At 29.3% G+C, this 14,676-nt stretch overlaps 2 protein-coding genes across 2 annotated transcripts in view; one reads left to right on the top strand and one right to left on the bottom strand.

Annotated features, from left to right (window-relative positions):
* Positions 1 to 300: 300 nt before the first annotated feature.
* On the bottom strand, positions 301 to 4,426 carry RpL29 (ribosomal protein L29). Its single transcript, XM_076457487.1, has 4 exons — positions 4,329 to 4,426; positions 2,111 to 2,170; positions 1,052 to 1,116; positions 301 to 442 (listed from the first exon to the last, which is right to left on the bottom strand). Exons 2-4 carry the CDS (start codon positions 2,145 to 2,147, stop codon positions 359 to 361), a joined length of 186 nt encoding a protein of 61 aa, XP_076313602.1. The 5' UTR covers positions 2,148 to 2,170; positions 4,329 to 4,426; the 3' UTR covers positions 301 to 358.
* A 3,454-nt stretch (positions 4,427 to 7,880) lies between these two features.
* LOC143226474 (protein SHQ1 homolog) overlaps positions 7,881 to 14,676 on the top strand; it is a 34,312-nt gene continuing 27,516 nt past the window's right edge. The window contains exons 1-2 of the mRNA XM_076457491.1: positions 7,881 to 8,077; positions 11,214 to 11,296. Coding sequence (XP_076313606.1) covers positions 11,222 to 11,296 — 75 coding nt within the window. The 5' untranslated portion in view covers positions 7,881 to 8,077; positions 11,214 to 11,221. The remainder of the gene's footprint in view (positions 8,078 to 11,213; positions 11,297 to 14,676) is intronic.

Below are 14,676 nucleotides of genomic sequence, written 5' to 3' on the forward strand. Positions count from 1 at the left end.
TCAGCAGAGCACTGATAGCCCATTGTGTAACTTTGTACTTAATTCAAAACAAACCAAACTTCCTTTTCTTACTTTTATGTCGTTACTATTTGAAACTTCAAATATTATTACACTGGTACTTTGTAATTCTTACTTATAGTATCCTTACTTCAGTTAACTGGATTCTGTAATGTATTATACAATCTTTAGCTCACTAAATTATGAAATTGTTTCACATCCAATGTTAAAAACATTACAATGTTTTAACTTACTAAATGTAAACATTTTAATACATGACTTAAAAGATCCAGGACAAGGAAAATCATTTACAATGGAGATTTTATTTGTACACAATTCTGATCTTCAAAATTACAATCATTTATGTACTTTTAGGCTGCTGTTTGTGAGGCTTCTTGTTGTGCTTACGAGCAAATCGCAGATTCCTCAAAAACTTGGGATCAACCTAAAGAATAAAAATGCTTTAAAAATTAAACATAAATTTGTAAGAAACTTCTGCCTTATTGAATAAACTACTCCACTATAATCACTGAAAAAAATACATCTACTTAAATAATTGATTAGCAATTTGTAACTTCATAATTTTTCAAAGGAGGTTATCAAGGTTTTGAAAATAGTTTAAGACATGAAACAACTTTGTAACACCTGACTGAACCTAGAGCCTAAATAAATTTACCAGTTCTGAAGTTTGAAGTAAGTACAGAAGTTGTTTGCTTACAGTAACAGAATGTTACTTAAAAGGAAGCCACAAAAGTAACAATCGTACGTAGCAGTTTCTTTAGCACCATTACAAAGGTACACCAGAGGGCTCTTTTAAACACACTGATGTGGACACTGGTGCCACGACTAAAGATGATTACAGTTTTTGATATCGATGGAGAATACATCTTCAGCAGCACAATCACACAATTTTAACCTTCTCCATTGACAGTTTGATTCTTTACAAGGTTTCTTATCAACAATATGCTTATTATTTCAATGTATTACCCTTACGAATCCTTTTCAAGTCAAATGTGAAAAGATTAATATTACAGAAAAATCTAAATATACATACTCCTTTCATGGAAGGCTTCCTGTGTCCTTTGGGCTTGTAAATACCATTACGGTGATCTTTACGGTCTAAAAGATACATATAACGTAAACAAACTTTTCCTTATTAAAGCCTAATTGTATATACATTTATTTACCATCTTTAAATCTTTTTTAAGTTGTCAAGTACTGTTTAAAACCACAAGTAACTATCAGATATTACCAGAATAAAGAAATAGTGAATATGACATTCTTTAAACTACAATTAATACTGTTTAGTTTACAAACTTGAGAAATAATAAAAGTGTATGCATTAAATTACCAAAGTATCAACAGCTTTATTTGTATTGAATATTAAAACTGCACCTAAAATAAAAAGGTTTAAAATGTTTGCTTTGACAGTCAAAACTGTTACTGAAAGGTATCAGATCTATAGATTATATAAAAGCAATTTCATTTTGCACCTTTGAACAGGTACATCAGAGAGTATCTTTAACCCAATGATGTGGACACCAGTGCTTCTCGTGTTTCGTGGAAAAGTGTACATATATAAATGTAGATATATAATTTTAAATATGACAAACTTGCCTAAAAACAACAAAATAATAACAAAAACAGTACTTCACTAGAGTACATGAACTAGGTTTAATGACAACACAAATGGAAAATGTTAGAATATCTAGAAATATAAAACATACTGTTTAATATAATTTACTTTGCAGAAAGTTATTTATGAGAGAATACCAATATTTAATTATTTTAACTTAATAAACTTCAGAAAGATTTTGGTAAAATATATAATCAATCAGATACTCAAGTTTGTAAACCTAAATCATTTTATGTTTGCTTTCAAAGAATGTGTGTATTGCTTTGTTTAACTGATGGCTATTTCAACCATTTTTTTTTAATATTATACTTAATAATGCAATTAACAAATTTACATTTCAAATCTGTTACATAATGTCAACATTTTATTATGTCCAGTTTTTCAACTTTTTTTTGTAACTGAAAATTACTGACTATAGAAAATGTAATGTTATTTTAAAACATATTATTTCAATTCAACTTGTAACTAGAAACTTACTCTGATTGTGATTGGTATGGTTCTTTGTCTTCGCCATTTTCTAATCTTCAGTGGCTTCACCTGAAACATTAACGCAAGTTAAGCTAATACAGTCACTAGAGCAGCATATGACAATTTCATCTGAAACTCAATTCATCAAATCATGCAAGAAAAATCAAACAGATCTATAATGTTTGCTTGGACAATAATGTTACAAAATGAAAATTACAGTAACAGATAATTATCTAAAGCAATTTATTTTGCATCTTTTTTTACAGGTACATCAGAGGGCTATTTATACCCCAGTGATGTGGACACTGATGCCATACGTAGATCACTGTATACCAAGTTGACTGGTAAGGGTATTAAAACGTTTATTAAAATAAAGTAGAAAGCAACATTTCAACCTTCTTAGGTCATTTTCAAGAAAGTTGAAACATTGTTCTCTATTTTAAGAAAGGTTTTAATACCCATACCAGCTATCTTGAAATACATTTTTACTTCAAGTGGGTTTCTCATCATCACACATATGTAGATCAGTATAACAGGCTCTAACATTATGCACTATCATAGAACAGTTTTCTTTTCTGAATAAGTCTGGTATTTTGTCATTTCAGTTGTTCAAATTTAAATTAAAAAGTAACAGCTTTGTTCCAGTAATAATTTTAATGGTAAATACTTAAAATGATTTACAGAAAAACAGAAACTGTGTCAGTTACATTTTTAGATGCAGTTTCATAATGATTAATAATAAACAAAAGTAACACTAGATTAACACACAGCATTTTTTTTTTTGATATACTAGTCTCAGACCACTCTGCTTGATAAACATTAGGCCAAAATGAAATTTTATAAGCTCAAATTTTTTTATTCACATTATGACTAAATTATTACACTTAGTAAGTATATACATGTTCTAGTGACTTCTTCCACACTATTACAAACCTAAAAATAATTTACTACAGAATATGTTATGTCCACACTATATATAATACATATAAACCAGCCTACCTATGCAATATTTTATTTTTGATATAATAAAATACTACCTCAGTGGCATTTAATAAGCAATTTATTACTTCACTCACTGTGGGGTTGTATTCAACAAGTTATGTTTACAAAGTCAGATGAAAATAAGAAAAATTATTCTCAAAACATGACTTAAAACCTTGCAATTTCACATCTTGACTTCATGTTCTTCATAATAAGTATTTAACAGTATTATAGCTTGTGCTACATAAAGGTTAGAATGAATTGTAAACAGTGTGAATACCATTTGATATCAAACAAATTATTCCAATATTAGAGTGAATTACAGACATGCTTATTTTTACGTAACACTTTCTAGCCCACAATTATTTTTTACTAGGATTAGAATAATTATTTTTTACAGCAAAGATCTGTTGATACAAGATGAAATAAGCTGGTTTAAGATCACACGATTCAGAGTGCTATTAAGAACTTTCAAGCCACCTTTTTGTAGGTATCTTGATAAAGTGTAAGATGTTCAGAATGCCAGACTTGCATGGTTGTCCTGATATTACCAACTTATATGTTAAATCAGAAATATATATTCATATCTTTATTTTCTAGTTTAAATATATTACTCAACACATTAAAATTGAGAAATTTCTAACTGTATAGAATAACACAACCATCTAAAACTTTAGTGTTTATCAGAGCTGTAGAAAATGATATAAATTTGAAACATTTTGTAGGACAAGTAAAATATGTGCAGGAAAACTGGCCATACCATTACCAAGACCTCAAGTCCCGAGTATGCGTAGAAGCAAATTTTAAAAGTAAAATACAAAAAATTGTTGTTTTTTTTATATTACAATTAGTAGTGGTAACCCATCTTCAAAGTTTAACTAATGAAGATTTTTTTCAGCATAATAAACCACTTAAAGTCACTCTTATTTGGTAATGGTATAAATCTGAGTGCATTCAATTTTACGAAATTGCGTTATTTTTATCATTTGATTTATATCAATATAGTAATCCTCAATTAACGCTTCATACTTGCTGGCTTAAACTTTCGAGTCTGAACCATTGATATAATCAAAGAGTGTGGTAAAATTCAGTATAATAAAAGTTTATGATTTTTGATGCAAAAGGTGACAATATACAAATAATATTGTACTACTTACTCATGAGAAATAAATATAAATCTTTGCGATACAAGTAACACGTTAAAATAAGGTTATAAATACAGATTAAATTAGATTTTTGAACTCACCACAATCACCACTTCTTGTCTTCTATTTCTAGAACAATAAAAGAAGGAATTTTACAGCGCCCTCTATTTTAATACGATTTTCTTGCTTCTAGAGTAATGGAAAACAGTACATTTGGTAAAAATAATAAAAGTGTTGCAATTGATATCTTTTACATAACATTTTTTCAATACCAATTTAATTCAGTTTTTATAAAATGTCATTTAACTGTAATATAACAAGTGTTATAACAATAATAAAAATAAATGTACGTAACATATCTAGCTATATTAATAGTGAAAGCTTTAATAATATATATATATACACACACTAATGTCTTATGGTATAAGAAAAGAATCATTGGAGCTCAAGGCAGAAAAGTTATGTAAAATAATGATAGTTAAAGAGTTTGTCAATTTTTGCTTGTCTGAAAAAGCTACTTACTTAGATGAAAATTCTTTGAAATAGTGATATTTCTATTCACTCCATCAACACGCAAATTTTGAGCCAGATGGCCTTATAAGTACTATGAGTTTTACTTTTGCGTGTGTTTGTGTGGGTGAGTGTTTACTTATAGCAAAGTCACATCGAGCTATCTGCTGAGCCCACCGAGGGAAATCGAACCCCTAATTTTAGCGTTGTAAATCCGTACACATACCGCTGTACTAGAGGGGGGCGTTTTACTTTTGCTTAGCTGATACTGATAAATAGTCATTGTTGATATTCTATCAAGCATCTTAAAAGTAGCTTCAAACAGGCGATTTTTATATTCGATATTTTGCTGTATTACTATACTTAATTATTTAATAGCACTAAAATAAATAAATAAACAGTAAGGGTGAAGTAAAACAAAAACGAAAAGACCGTTTGAAAAAAAAAATAGATAAAATGAGACATAAAAATTTAATTTGTAAATGAATTGGAAAATATTGAATTTTATAAGGTTGGAATTAATGTCGTGAATGTATTAATATCCCCAACTTGTATATATATATACACACTAATACACATCAGGTTTGAACAGTAAATTCAATCCAATTTTATTAGCATGATAGATAACATAACATGATGGCCCGGCGTAGCTAGGTGGTTAAGGCATTCGACTCGTAATCCGAGGAGCGCGGGTTCGAATCCCCCTCACACCAAACATGGGAGCGCTATAATGTGACGGTCAATCCCAAAGAGTTGGCGGTGTATGGTGATGACTAGTTGCTTTCCCTGTAGTCTTATACTGCTAAATTAAGGATGGCTAGTGCAGATTAGCCCTCGTGTAGCTTTACGCAAAATTCAGAAAGAAACCGAAACCAGATTGTACAGGTTTTCGTGTTATTTGTCTGGATGGACGAATTTCTTAGAAGCTTCATACAAAAACATGTACGCTCTCGTGTGAGACTTCAGAACCAAAGTTACAGCACGAAATAATTACTGCTTGAAATGATTATTTTCTGTTTACAACTTTGCAACATTTGGTCAACACGTGTATGAACAGCTGTATAAGAACTACATGGAAATTTAAAAAAAAATCACATGAATATGTCTACTAGCGAAGGAGAATATTGGCAGTAGTTTTTATGGTAACAGTTGATAAGCATTAACGAACTTCTTTTAATTTTAATTTTGACATTACAAATTACAAAGTGTAAGTTCAAATTACACTTGAATTTATAACTGTTGAAAAGCGATATATTTTATGGAGTTTGTATGAGAAACTGCTATGTTTTGTTTTCGTTATCATAGTTTATTCTTGTCAAAACTTGGTCTACTTAAATTAAATTTTCTGTACTGTATATTCTATATGTTATTAATAAAATTTTCCTTTGCTCAGGTGTTTTTGTTTATTTGGACGAGATAATTTATGTGCTTGTTCATTCTGCATCTTGAAGATATTGTGTTTTTATTTCTGTAAATTCTTAGGTCATAGTCCTTCTAGTAACGTGTGTGTTAATTAAGTTCAGTGAAGAAAGACTTCACCCAAAATGAAGCTCAGAAATGTAATACCACAAGTGAGAGTAAAATGTAACTAATATGAGTTGATTTCAGTTTCTAATACAGAATCATACTGTTTGTAGCTCATGTGTATAAATTAAACGTAGGCACGATTTTAACACGAATTAGTAAAAATAATGCAAGTTATATACCACTTAACTATAAATTAAGAAAACTGTTTTTTTTTCTTTCAACTATGACGATCAATTAAAAATATAATTTTCAATAATAAGCCAAACTCAAAAAATAAATCTAAACAGTAATTTGTTTTCCAGCTCTTTACTTTGTTGAAACACAGACTCAAACGTATAGCACCGAGCTTGGTGCAGTTTAAAGACTAATCAAACCTTACATATGTCCCACTCCATCTCTCTATCTTTGTAGTTTACTTTCGCTTTTATAGTAATCAACAGTATTTAAAACAACTATGAAAGTTTGACATGTCGTGCATCATCAATATGTCTGAAGAAAATTCTAAAACTCACCAGTTAATACTACAATAGTTCCCAATCAAAACGTAAAAACGTATCTTATAACAATATAATGTGTAAAAAGTATTAATTACAGTTAATTATCCATATTTGTATAACAATTGACCTTATATAAGAGACAGTGACAACGTGAGTTTGGTTAAAGAAGTTTTCTTTAGTATAATTGATACCTTAAAGTAATGAAATTAAAAACGTCATATAATCCTGACTCCACACACACAAATAAACTGCTTCTTTGTGGAGCAGTACTGTTTTAAATATATAATTAAGGTATTCTGTATGGAGTTTCATTCTTTTATAAATACTTTAGAATAAATTCCATATGAGTATATTTGCCCAATATTCTTGATTTTTTGTGAATGTATTCTGCACGTACTTGTGACAATTTTGTTAATCCATTGCCAAAAAGTCATAAAGATGAATTAAACGTTTTTACTTAGTACTTGTCCCTAGACTAAAACAGTTAGAAATTTCCAAAAATATGTAGTTAAGATTGTTAATAGGAAATACTTGTGAAATGTGTTTAATTATCTTAAGATAGAGCACTAAGTCAGTCAGTGTTCCATTGTGAAGTATTTAGATCTGCGTTTACTATCACACTTGCTAAGTTACGTTGCATAAGCAAATTAACTATTAAACGCTATCTAATTTTATTTGTAAGGTAGGCTTTCAAGTGTTTAAACTTATTGAAACCTTAAATAAAAGAAATAAAATTAATCGTTCTTGTTACGTGTATTGAATGCTGAGCTTAAAAATACCCACCAAAGAAAACAAATTACCAAGTGGCTTCTGTATTTTGCAAAATAATCTCATATTGATTACTAGGGTAGAGAGAAATTTACATTTTCCTTCAGGTAAAGCACAGAAAAATTCAAATTTATTGCCTAGCTTTTACAATGTTTAATTATTGTTACTTTCATTAGCAGTATTGGTCAAAATGTGACACATATATTTATTATTATTATATATTTTACTATAACGACTACTTTAATTCTTCTAAGCTATCATCACTACGAGTCTATATTTTAATACTGTTTATTATCTTTATCACGCCAGTATTCAAATTATTTTAATTATAATTTCAGACAGGACGCCTTCACTGAGGGGCCGTATTGTTAGTATAGCAATGTTGAAGAAATGAGATTTTAAGTGATATAAAACGCCATCTTTTGGAAATAGGCTCATAGAAACAAAAATGTGTCTGAAACTTTAGACTTTTTTAGGTTTTATCTGGGAAATTAATAAGAACGTTGTGTGAGGTCTTGAATATTTTGAAAACTTTCGTTGTGTTATCCGTAAGGGAGTTTCCTTTCTTAATATTTTAAACAATATAAAAGAATTATAAGCTTTAGAGTAAATTTTTGATTTTTTATAATTTATGAATATCGAGTCTAGATTTAATTTAAACTTCAAAAATTTAAATTAGTTAATTATGACATTATTCAACAAGGTTCTACTGAAAGTTAAAAGTGTTTGCACATTTAATTTTACTAATTCTTAGTTTCAGAATCGGGGTTCAGCTATAAACTGCTATTTAAAATAAGTTGTATATTGTAATATGAGTAGTACAAGGAGTCGTGTGATATAACTAATTGCTCTAGTTTTGCTTGTGGTATTATTATTCTAGATGATATGTGACAAATTCGCTAGTTTCTTTGTAGGTTAGGTTAGAAATAGTGGGAGGTTATTTATTACATGTTCGTAAATAACGTTGATAAAGATATAAACTACAGGTTATAATCTATAAGTATTTAAAATGTGAAATTGCCCAAATGAATCAAAATAATTTTCATTTTGAACAGTTTGTTTTTCAGGATGATCTATGTTATCATGCAAATAATAAGATGTTTCTATATTTTTAATTTATTGATAAATAAGCTTAGAATACCATCTTCTTCCTTTTCATAAAATTTTATATATAAAATTTATTAGTGTTTCATGGGAAACCTATTCTTGCAGGCACTGTTTGCTCTTATTGGTTGGTGTGAGAGAGGCATTAGTGTAGAAAAATAATTGTTTTTTGTGACTAAAACATCTAAGAATGGTAGTTTTTTGGTTTTTCTTAAAATTATAATTTCATTATGAACATGGTACCTTTGTTATGACAGAAATGATAGCTAACCTGGTAATACTGGATGAATGACAAGCTTGTAATTAGTTTGATATATTTCGGTGGTAATGTCACTGATCAGCATTTGTGTTCTTTGACATTTAATATATCTTTTATCATCAGTGTTTTATTATTAGTTTGATTATTCTGGTTTTTAGAATATGTTGCAGACTACAGTCTGCAAATGTATTATCTCTTTAGAGTAAAAACATTAACTGTTCATTTCACTTTAAAAAACACCTCCAGTGTTTTTGCTATTATGAATATTAATATCTTTTGACTGTTACAACTGTTACCACTTTTAAACTTTTATTTACTATATCACGGAGAATATAAGTAATTTCTATCAAAAGTGTACAGATGTTTACCAGTAAAAATTGATGCGCCTTTTTAAGATTTGTAGCTAATTACCAAAGAAAGAATTACCAAATCCTGTAATCTTCCATATCATCTCTCATTGCTTCTTTTATAGATAGAAAATATATTATTAGTCTCTAAATCAGTAGGAATTTTCCTTGACTTTTTTTATAATTTTTTATAAGCTGTGTGTTACAAAAATTACCATATTTAATTCTTAAGTTGGTAAAGAATCCTTTGTAATAATTATCTTTTCATATTAGTATGTCTTTTATATTTTCCAGTCATGTTTTAAAAAGTTTGTGTCTTGTGATAGACTGAAAAATATTTTGCACTTGTGCTACTGAAGTAGAACCATTTATTTTTAATTAGATGCCACTTTTATGCAATAAAATGCCAATGTGTAATTTCTCATTTTGAAAAATACAAACTATAATTACCAAAATACTTACCTAATTAGATTCTCTCTTTGAAACAAATAAATTTAAAATTAGAAACAAACAAACAGTCAAGATGTCTTCAAAAAAGTAATAAGAAGATAAATAAAAATGTAAGCTATATATATATAAAAAAAAAAAAAAAAGGGGTAAATTATTGTTCTTTTTATTTCAAAAACATGGTGAGACATTCTCATATTCACACATGAATATGAGAGTTCACATGCAGTTTTTTTAGTATGATTATTTTGATGGATGAAATATCTTTCTCCTTCTCTTTGTACTTAAAATCAAAGTTAGAAATATTACCACTTTAGTTATAAGTTTACTTACTGATAAGGTATGTTTTATTACAACTTGTAGATTTTATGATAAGTGAGATTAGTTTAAGAACAGATGCGATGTTGTTATCACTGGTGAGATTATTACTATAAATTGTTATAAAATATTGAAGTGTCGTTGACTAAACGAAGAAGCATTTTAAAAATAGATGGAAATCCATCTAAAGAAAATTTAATTGTTCTAAGGTGTTTGGTGTTATGAAAACTTGCAGAAAGGGGAGTTTTGAAAAGTCTGTCTTGCAGAAAAGGAATACTCTATCACTTTGATGAACTTTTATTAAACATCAATTTTCTACCATCCTAGTATTAAATTTTCAATTATGCAAAATTTAGAAATAATATAAATAGTTTTATGTTTGTTTTCAGAGTACATACTTAAATATCACTTCGTTTGGTATTTATGTAAGTTGAATGTACACGAGGTCAGTTCAATGTCTTGACTGTGTTGTAAAAGTAACATTAACACTCCTACGAAAAGACGTTTCTAGTCCTGATTTCTCCAAGCCCGTTCCCCTGGCTGTGGGTTCGCTAGATAGTAGATAGGGACAGTGGGAATCTCTCTAATCCATTTATTAATGGATTTAAATGGCAATTTAATTTAAATACAAAATTATTAGCCTAATATTAATAACCTTTCAAGTTGCTCTGGGGCCTATTAGGCCCCACTTTTCGTAGGAGTGTTAACTGTAATTATGAATTTATAATTTATACCCCCAGTAAATGTGGTAGTCTTTCAGTCAACAGTGCAAGACTTTTGTGTAGAAAATCTGAGGTGTTACTAATACTTTTAATTAAAATATGTCCAAGATCCAAAGCTGTCTGATATAGATTTTAAAACATTGGAGTAAAAGTAATGTGTATGAATCAAAAAAGAAATACTTGTCAGTGTAGAAAATTTGTGTTTATATTCTCTACAGATTTCTGAATATATATCTTGAGTTGTTTTCAGTATTTTTTATTTCTGGTGCTTTAACATGAACTGTTGTGACATTAGTAATGTGAGGTAACATATTGTCCCCTTTTTATGCACATAAGGTTAACACTACTAACTGGTGTGATATTTGCTCAATATTTATTACTATGGTAAATTAATGTAAATAAATACATTTTATATAAGCAATTAATTTTAAAGATTGCCTCTAAATATGCTGAATTAAACGTATTTTATTTTTTTTTTTTCTGCTAGGTTTGAAGATGCTGACACCACGTTTTGAACTTACTCAGAACCACCAGTTTGTCATTTTAGTTATTCATGCTCCCTATACAAAGGTAATGTTGTACCTAATGAGAATGATGATCATTATTGTTACATGTGTGTGCACATCATGCGATTAATGAGACTGATGCTGGTGTTGTTACAGCTACTTGTACATATTACTTTGTGTATAATAAGACTAACATCATTACATTTTACAATATTCAACTGACGCTGGTGAATGAAAAATGCTTATTTCTAAAAAGCAAAACAACTCAAGCACTATAAGAAATCTCATTTTCTGAAAGCACTTGGGTTTTGGGGTTTCTTTTCACAAGTTGTCATTGTTACAGTCCACATGAAAAAAAAAAAATTATGAATTATTTATTTAATAGACAGTCTCAAGTCTTATCTTTGTAACCACTGTTGTATGAAATGTTTAAGTGTTTATAGTTAGATTCTGTAAATTTTCTTTTTGATAGTTTTTTGTTTAAATAAATCATTTATTATACATGTTAAGCTATAACATGTATGTTATTCAAGACCGTATTGAAACAATTTGATAAAAACTTTACACTTCCAGTAATTTATGAATCTATTATTAGTATATATCCATACATTTTGTTTTGAATAAAACATTTTTACTGAACATAATAGATTTAAAGTAGAACTTTTAGGTAACTGTCTTTATACTTTTTAAAGACTGAATATGTTAACTTGCTTTTTACAATTTGTTTTTAATCTTAGTATTTTTGAGTGTACTAAACAATTTTGTTTTCTGTTTTATTCAATTAAAATAGTTTTAATAATAAAACTTCAAAGATTATTGATGTTAAGAATATGGAAACTAGTATTGTTAGTTTATTAACATGTAGTTGATAGTATTAATAATAAATCAGTTCTCTTGACATTTTTGAAAAATATACCTTTTAAAAAGTGGGGTTTAATGGATGTTAACTAATAACAGCTGTAATACTTAACATTTCCAACTTGTTATATTTTCTATTGGGTTCTTGCTTATTAGACTTTAAAAGTTAAAGTAGAAATTATTAAAATTAATGAACATTGTTTTTTGTCAGAATAAGGTAGTTGTAAATAGGTTTCACTGTGTATCCTATTATCTTTTTGTTAAATGAACTGTAAATACATTTTAAATGTTTTCCTTTGCTTTCCCAAGGTGGTTTTAAAAACATTTTGATGTTTTTTATGGTTTTAAGTATGTTTCAGTATTTACTTACTACATTTTTGCTAAGATAGCTCCTATTTATCTGTTTTTGTCTTTTTTAAAGAACATGTCATCTGGTTTCTTTTATATCCTTTAAGCTTTTACTTATGTTAACTGATTATGAACCAACTTGTATCAATGTAAAATTTTAATTAGCATACATTGTTCTTTAAAACTTTAACTTACTGAGTCAGTTTGATTCCCATCTGTTTATTGGGTTAGATTTAAATTTTAGTACTATAACACTAGATTTAGCCATGGCATAGAATCAACGAGATGCCTGAAAGTATATTACTAGGTTGTAGCTAATCTTTTGAAGATTATTTGCAGTGGTTTCACTGATGGCAGCAAAGGATAAATGTGAGGAACTTCATGTCCGAGTTTCTCTTGGAAATACTCCATTATGTTAGGACTGGTGATTATACTGGCCAGGAAGGTGACTGAAAACACTCTTGTTTTCAATTAAATTTGACTCTGCAGCTGCACAAGAGCCAGTAACAAGCAGTGGATAATGCCACTATAGGTCTGGGAAACTGATGGAACTCAAAATGGGTTTAACCATCAACTTGGAGTACAATGAACAGCTTGCACTGAAACGTTTGCTGGTCAACCCAGCTCTTTCAAAACTTGGGTGTTGGTGTGTGCTTTTCAGAGTACAAGGGTGAGAGATGGAATACCAAGAAAAGCTAGAACTCTGGCACATCTCAATTGCTTCAAATAAAACTACCAGATGGATCGGTTAACTCAAACTTTGATCTGACGATGGAAAGATACTAGAAATGAATGGAAAGGCAAACCTCTGATTGTGTCTAGGAGACATTAGTCACAAGATGAAGGTAGTCTTTGTCAGCTTTAGTGCTGTGCCATCAGTTAACTAATGTTCCATAGGAAAGTTACTTGAAAGTTAAATGATGGTTCTTAGTCGCACCACTACTAGCTGTAACTAAAGTTGTGATACACTAAAGATTGAGTAATGTGAACACAGATGCTGTACCACAAAGAAATAATTGCAATATAGTCTCGGTATAACACTTTCAGGAATGCTTGTATGGTAAAAAGTTCGTTATTTGAGTAGACCATGTATTGTTGAAATGGTTGAACTTGAATATCCAGATGGGATGACAGCAAGCTGTTACAGAGCTATGGCACAAATGTGATTTAGTTATGCATTATTGCTTGGGCTTGTAACATTGAAATGCCAACAATTTTTCTCACCTTACAAAGAAACTACACACACACACACACACACACACACACACACACACACACACACACACACACACACACACACACACACACACACACACACCATTTCTGCCATAGTTAAGATAAGCGAGATTTTAATTTATGGATGAATACTAAGATTAATGCTTCAGAACTTCTGAGAAGAACAGTTAAAGGACCCAGCTTTAAGATGAGTACTCCTTGCCACGCAGTAAGGTCAAAACAGTTTTGATTAAAGAATGTAGCTTGGATGCATATAACTTACGGCACTGTTACAAACCGTTAAAAGTGCAGGAGGGTGTGAAGTAGAATTTGATAACCAGTTTATCATTAGGATGTCAGTTATTGATTACACTTTACTAATTGATTATTTTCTCCCAATTTATTTTAATTAACTATTTTTGTGAGTTGAGATGCTAATATATTAAGGTGAAAAACCTTTTAATTAATTAAAAAAATAATAATAATGAGAAACCATAATACAAATGTTTTTATTATGTGGATAGTAGGAATAGTCAGTAACAATTGGAGACAGTTTCCTCGGTTCATTGTTATCAGGATAATAATAAATTTAATAGTAATTTCAATCACTTGATAATTTTATATGATACTAATTTGTGTAATAAATGCTCAAAGGTAATTTGTTAATCATCCAGCTCTGGTGTGGTGTACCAACCTCTAAGCCATGGTTCTCACCCTGTGGTATAGCTAGTGATCCTTAATGTAGGAGGGGAACCTATGGCTGACGTCTAATCAATTTGGTTAGGACTGAACCTGATCATTAAGAATAGTAGTTGGTTTAGTTATCTTATTTTAAGATCATATTTATCAATTTTTTTCTAATAAAGCAACAACACATTTACCCACAACTAAACGTTTTATACATAATTCATTTTTTCCTTAGTTTTTCTATTATATTTGACAAGCCAGGTACATAAGGAATTGCACAATAAACCATGTTATCTGATCGATTTTTCTGTTTGTCTTTTTTTTTTTTCTGTCACC

Source organism: Tachypleus tridentatus, chromosome 9 (assembly GCF_004210375.1).
Source record: "Tachypleus tridentatus isolate NWPU-2018 chromosome 9, ASM421037v1, whole genome shotgun sequence".
Classification (NCBI taxonomy): domain Eukaryota; kingdom Metazoa; phylum Arthropoda; class Merostomata; order Xiphosura; family Limulidae; genus Tachypleus; species Tachypleus tridentatus.

Excerpts from the sequence above, each read along its gene's own strand:
- RpL29 (XM_076457487.1), bottom strand. The coding sequence starts at position 2,147 with ATGGCGAAGACAAAGAACCATACCAATCACAATCAGA. Across the intron at positions 1,117-2,110 it reads CCATACCAATCACAATCAGA|ACCGTAAAGATCACCGTAAT; the intron begins GTAAGTTTCTAG and ends TGTATCTTTTAG. Across the intron at positions 443-1,051 it reads GGAAGCCTTCCATGAAAGGA|GTTGATCCCAAGTTTTTGAG; the intron begins GTATGTATATTT and ends TTTATTCTTTAG.